Source organism: Corvus brachyrhynchos, unplaced genomic scaffold (genome assembly GCF_000691975.1).
Source record: "Corvus brachyrhynchos isolate BGI_N302 unplaced genomic scaffold, ASM69197v1 scaffold65, whole genome shotgun sequence".
In the NCBI taxonomy this organism is placed as follows: Eukaryota; Metazoa; Chordata; class Aves; order Passeriformes; family Corvidae; genus Corvus; species Corvus brachyrhynchos.
The window spans coordinates 3995568-4002294 of record NW_008238365.1 but is presented as its reverse complement, the minus strand read 5'-3'; the positions used below and the strand labels follow the sequence as shown (position 1 = coordinate 4002294).

General features: G+C 48.3%; 1 protein-coding gene across 1 annotated transcript in view; it reads left to right on the top strand.

Annotated features, from left to right (window-relative positions):
* The first annotated feature begins 21 nt into the window (after positions 1 to 21).
* The window catches only part of EPHA10 (EPH receptor A10), a 34675-nt gene continuing 27969 nt past the window's right edge, over positions 22 to 6727 (top strand). The window contains exon 1 of the mRNA XM_017736124.1: positions 22 to 1767. Coding sequence (XP_017591613.1) covers positions 1671 to 1767 — 97 coding nt within the window. The 5' untranslated portion in view covers positions 22 to 1670. The remainder of the gene's footprint in view (positions 1768 to 6727) is intronic.

Sequence of the window (6727 nt, the reverse complement as noted above, 5' to 3'; positions counted from 1 at the left end):
AACCTCCAGAGCCTAATTGCTGTCCCCACGTGGCCTCTCTTCATTGAGACTCTTCCAGGAGTGAGCCCCCCACTTCTGGTACCAGGCTGGAGATAGCAGTAAGTGTCTGGTTGACAAAATTCTCTCTGATGCTTCATTACAGCAGATTCTGCAATACACATAAAAAGAGGCTCTTTTCCTGCTCTTATTGCATGAAACACTCATACATTTCCAGAGAAGATTCCTAGTAGGCTTGGTGCATGGCTGTTCGATACAGGGGGAACAAACTGCAGCTGCATATGGGAACAGGTTGTTTCTGCCATTTGTTATTTTTTTCCCCAATTATGATGCAGATTGGATGCTCTCTCCAGCATTCCCTCCCTTTCTGTTTATTCAAGCAGGATTTTTGTGAATGTATACACCAATTTCTTTCTGGGCCCGGACTGCCCCATTAGAATGGAGCAGAATTTATTGCTTCCCTGAGCTGCAGCCCTTTCCCCAACCCCCTTCCACCACTGGCCAATGCTCAGCCGGGATGGGAACAGGGCTGGGATGTACCACTGAGGAGGATCCCTCTCTCCATCATTGGGACAGGGCTGGCAGGACCCCCATGGCAGCTATCCTGGGGGATGGTGTGGCCGGCAGCTGGCAGTCTCTCTCTCCAGGGCTGCATCTTGCCCTGGCAGAGTGGCAGGAGGAGCAGAGGCACCTGCAGGCATGGAAAGCTGTCCTGCTCTCTGCTGAGCAGTGAGTAATCTGTAATTACTGGAGAGCTTTCAGGGAACAGGACACACCATGCTGGTGCCTTATTTAGAGTCTGCCCGAGTGCTGAGTCCTGGAGTGCAAAATGCATCTATGAATTAGCCACAGCTGGATTAAATTGCTAATTATAATTTGCAAAGTGTATTCCCCTCTTCTATCATGGACAAATGAAAAAGACTCACCCTGCATGACCTCCCTGTCACCCTCACCCCTTGACAGGGGGATAATTGGTGAATGTCTTGTGGTGATTGAGTTACCAAGTAAGTCCTGAAGTGTCTTTCCTCATCAGTGTGTCATGCAAGTTGCATTTCTTATTTGCCTGATGAATAAGAGTCAGAGCAGCATCACTCCATGGAAATCCACAGCAATTCAGTGCCCTTGTTATTGTTAAAGGGCATTTACTGCCTTTTTATTGAAGGACCAAGAAAGTTAGAAATCTTGGTAATGCATTTTAAATGGTGATCAGCACAAAGATATAAACATAAAAAAAGCTCTTAATAAATAGAGGAAACACCATGAAACTGGGAATCCAGGCACAAGGTGCATTGGCACTTTGGGGTCCCCATTTGGGGTGCAGGGATGCTCTCCTCAGGAGCAGTGTGAACCAGACTGGCACATACTTAGTCTTCAAATTAACCAAGGTTTGGGTTGCAGATTCAGTGCAGTGCAGCTCGGAGCTGCTGAAGGAGGTCTGGGAAGACCTTAAGCTGTGGAGGGAGCCTGGCACCAGGGCAGGCACTGGCCATTGCTGTGGCCACTCTGGAGCTTCTTCCCTGGCACTCAATGCTGGACACTCACCTCAGAAGCCACACGACCAGCAGGACCAGCCTGTCTGAAATGCCTCTCACAATGAATGATGGCCACATGCTTCAGATCCATTTGTGAAACATAACCAGCCTGCTGTACGACCATTTCTGATGTGACTGAAAATGAAAATCCTGATGACAGCACTTCAAACAGAACTGCTGCAAATCTCTGTAAGTGGTTTTAATGAAACCAGCCAGGAAGAAGGAGAGCAAATCAAAGGTAGGACAACTCCTTTGTTCAAATTACTGTAATTGGTATCAAAATTACATTAGTGGTTGTTTGCACCATTATATGAGGTACATCCTCATTACTCCCTCAGTTCTCAGAGGCTCACACACCTGAGCTCTCACTCTGCACATCTGCCTTTCAAGCAGAGCAAGTGAAACCACAGCAGAGGGGCAGGCTGAGGGGGAAGAAGACTGTGTGTACAAACACGGGTGCTGGCATCCTGCCCTGTACTCAGCACCACCAGCAAAGCATCTCTGAGGGGCAGGACCTGCCTCCTCCACGAGCCTTCCCACTGCTCCCAGGGTGCAATCCGGGGAGCAGATCCCACACACTCTGACTCCTGAGCTCAGTGTGTGCTTCCACGTGTCCTTCAGGCTCTGTCACCAGATTGCGACACCTGGATCCCTCCTGTCTGGTTCTAATTAATAGTATGTGGTAATTTGTCTCTGGTTGAGTTGGAGCTTAACACCAAGTGGATCCATGCCCCAGCCAGAGGCAGGGTTCATACTGGTGATGACAGAACGGGGTATGACTTATGTAAGTGTAATGCTACTATGCTGCCTGGAGCTCAGGATTTTCTCAGTATATGATGAATGTGAGGCGTTTAAAAAAATTAGACACTCTATTTTACATTGTTTGCTAGAACGTGGATATCTGTGGGCTCTCTGGAAATCCATTAGCAAGAAATGTAAAGATGCTTGAAGGCATTTACCCAGATTAGCTGCGTTTATGCAGTCAAGGGTCTTTTATGTGATTACCTTAAAAGCTAAAGAACTGCTGCAAAACATTTATAGTGCAGACATCCTGAAGCAAAGAGTACAGATCTGACAGAAAGACAGAGCTGTTAAAAAGCAAGTGCACAGCTCTGGTTGCTTTGTATTTGCAGACAAACAACCCAGAAGGTAGAAGGGTTTTCTCTTTGCAGCACTGAGGCTGGGCTATGCAGCTTTGAGCATGAGATTTATGGGGAAGCTTTACAGTAACTTTCATTTTCACTGTGATTTCTGCCAGTTAGCAGGAGGGGATGAGCAGGGATGGGCCAGCACTGGCTGTGATGGAGTGTTGTGCCCCTGGGAAGTGGTGTCTGAGCCCTGCGATCAGCTAGGGGTGGCACACTGGTGAGGTGCCATTGGGACGGGATTGCCTGAGCCGCTTTTCTCTGTGGGATATTTCCTAATGCCAGGCACACTTGTGGTGTATTGCTGTGACTTCCTCTGCTCTGGCTCTGCCCTTGTCACAGCAGAAGTCCTGGAGCATGTTTGTGTGACATGCCCAAAACAGTACAAAATTGCAGAAATCCTTTGTTATTCATTGTATGAAAATAGTTTCACGTGTGGAAGAGAAAGAGAAATGCAAAAACTTCCATGAGGTTTCTGCCTACTCCATCTTTTGTTAAGGGTTGCTCTTTCAGGTGTACATTGAGGCCTGCATTCTCATGGCTCCTTTGTCCTTTAGCATAAAAAGTAATTTGTCAGCAAAAGAAGAAAAGTTTTGTTTTTCAGTACAGATCTGGCTGTCCTCCCGCTGAGACTTTCAACTCTTTATCTCAGGAATTGATGGTCTTGGTTTCTGATTCTCTTTCCTTGGTGTTTGTATTGATTTTTTTTTTTCCAGGAGGGTTATTTTCACTGTGGTGTCAAAACTGTATTTCTGTCTCCACTTACAGCAGGTAATAGCTCAGCTCAGCCAATTATACATTTTCTGGGCTGGCCCCACTCTTTGTACAAGTTCACCTGACAGTCTGGAGCCTGGATGACCTGATGTCTTTGCTTTCCCTTTGCTGTTGTCTCTATAGGCACCTTCTGCAGCTGCGGCAGCAGTCAGGAGTAGGTAAGGGCAGCAGCCCCAGAGCTGGATGTGAACAGCAAAGGTGACCAGACAAACTGGGTATTCCTCTTCCTCCACCTGCAGATACTGGTCCCTTGTTGTGCTGCTCAAGGAGCTGGTCGGCTGTACCATCCCAGGGACAGCATCCCTCTGTCCTGTCCCTGGCTTGGCCTTGGGCTCGTGAAGAAATCCAGTAGTGTCCATTAAAGGCTGCTCTGTTTTCTTCACTCCAGCAATGGCTTTTAGTTATCTGCTGTTGCTAAAACAAAATTCATGAGATTATTTCCCCAAAACCTGATACTTAAAATCTTAATTAAAATACCTCTGGCTGTTCTAGTACCAAGATTTTATAAGTGCTTGGAATAATATTTCAGATAAATGGAAAAGCTGTGTACTTTTAACATGACAGACCCTTCTTCTAGTAAAACATACCTAACATCAAATCCTCCATATACTTCCAAAATCCTCTTCCCTGCTTGGCTCCTCAGTGACAGGAAAGTGTACACGCCTGTGGAGCTTGGTGGTGAATGGAGCTGTCCCAGGGGTCTGGACTGATTTGCTTCATGACATTGATACCTTCTACTGTCCCAGCAGTGAGACCCAGTGCGTGGATACTAAAAGGAAGCTGCTGTGCCTGGAGGCAGGCAAGCGAGATCCTGTACATTACACTGTGAGAGTTGTGTGTCATATTAGAGCAATCTGGCTTTAATGGGCATCTTTCAAGCACAAGCTAGCTTTTTCCCACACTTGACTGATCACACAAATAACTGTGATTAAAGGTCAAGTGCCTGGGTTTTTCTATTTTCTATGCGAAAGAAAACCTAGAAGTTAACATAGCATGAAATTGTTATGCAGTTCTGAGCCTTTAACGACAACTAAATATCACTTTTCTTCCTGGGTGGCTTGAGAAATCTTCAGTAACAACGGGTCACTTCTTTTGGTTTCCACTTGAGGAAGATTATAAATAAACCCTGTCTTTTGCTTCCCTGCTCCGTAACATGATGGAGGGAGGGTTTTGACTGTATGAACTTGTGCCCCCAGTCAGCGTGGCTGTTCCTGGTCTCACTGGGAGTTCCTGAGCTGCAGGTGTATGGCAGGAGGGGCAGCTGGGCTCCAGTGCTGGTGCAGCAGCACACAAAGCACTGACCCATGCTGAGCTCTCCTGGATGGGAAGAACATTGTTAAATGGATGGGAACTTCCTCACTAGTAAAGTTAACACAGAGAGAAAAGGCAATGACCATGTTTGCAAAAGAGCTGAGAAATGAAGGGAGAGTTGGAAACATCCTCTAGCTCCAAGTGCCCAGCTGGGCTTGGTCTGTGGACCAAGCACCAACCCCCACGAGCAGGGGCTGGCCATGGGGTACCATAGCCTGGCTGGGCTGTGCTAGATGGAGGCTCAATGTTTTTACTTCAGACTTGCAATATTTTACATTTGACACATAATCACAGCAAAGGGAACATCCCACAGGAACAAATGTTTGCTTTGGTATCATGGTATCCGCCGCTGCGGGAAAACTGGCGGGCGTTCAGCCTGACTAAACTTTGCAGGTACCAGCAACACCTAAAATTAGTAATCATCAAACCTTGTTGAGTTTCTCCCCCGATGCAGGAGGCTGTGGGCCTGGTGGCAAATACCTCAGCTTCAGTGAGCCAAGAATTGCCTCCCCCAGCCCAGGCAGCCCCCCTGCAGCCTCATGGTGCTGTGCCTGCTGCCACAGCACTGTCCTGAGTGTGGGTGTCATGATCCAGTTATTAAAAGGCTATTAGAAATGCCTCTGCCCAAATTAAGGTGCAAACAAGACTATATGCCAATGTCAATAGTATGGGTTTTATTTGATAGTAAATATGAAAGAGAGTGAGGAAAGAAGAGAAAGAAATAGAAAATAGGTGGGGGGGACAAAGAGGGCGACAGAGAATATCACCACTCCGTGGATCCCAATGGTGTTCCATTGATCCTCTCCAGCTGGTCTTCTTAGTGGTGAAGGTCCCCCTGGAAGGCATAGAATCTGAAGGCTTAATATACGCTCAGGCTAGGTAGGAAAACTCAGGCACTTTCTTGGGGGGTGAGTTTGCCATTGTCTCATACAACAGCCTCCAGGTGTGTTGCATCACATGCAGTCCTGCAGTGCAAGGCCTCAGGAATAGCTCTGGGGGGCACTTCGGGAGGTCCTTGATGGATTATGACACCCCCTCTGCTGCCTCTCATGTGAATGTCCCCTGGATGTGGCCTCTGGGGTTGGGCGTTCCACACCTGGGCCACTCTGTGTAAGGGAGGATGGGTGTTCACTGTCCCTGAGCAGAGGTTATGGCAGACTGAAACTTCCTCCCCCCACCTCGGCTGGGGGAAATCTGCAAACCTGCTCCCAGCAAATGGGTCTGTGGGCTATGGCCTCCCCCACCGTGAAGAAAGCCAGAGATGATTCTTGGCACGGCTGCCGGGTTTGGCTCACATTCTCTTCCTTGTTTACTTGTTTGTTTCTCCCCGGGCCTGAGGTTGATTAAAGAAGAGTTTTCCCTTTATCTAATCTCAGTAGTTTGACTTAAAGTCCGAAGTTCTTCAAGGAGGTTTCTGTGGTTGTAGCTTCTTTATACAGTTTTTGCTATAATGAGCAAAACTTTGTATCAATATTTGAGGCATGAACTATTTCAGTCTCTGACAGTGGGTCTGGCAGGACCCACCCTACCTGGGGCTGCCTTTTCCTGGGGTTTCTGTCTGGGCATTTTTGCTTTCACAGCAGTTGCTGGGCTTGGAGGACCTCGACATGAAGCTGGGAATAAAATTTCGACCCAGAAAGGCAGGACAGAGGGCTCGACAAAACTGACATTCCTGGGCATCACTTGCAGGCCAGGGCAGGGATGAGACCTGTCCCACTCCTCTCCTGGGCCCTGTGCTGCGGGAAGGAGGCTCTAACCCAACACTCTTGCTCGCTATCGGCAGCAGGAAGCAAACATCATCTGGGCATGGGGGCGGCACAGCACTGCTGATTATGGCCGCAGCATCTCGGCAACACCGAGGGCTGCCCGTGCCCCAGCAGCCCTTTGGCTTCCATGGGGAGGGCAGCAGTTCCAGGCAGCCCAAAGGTCAGCACCGCCGCGCGCAGCCCCGTCCCTCCGGGCACCACC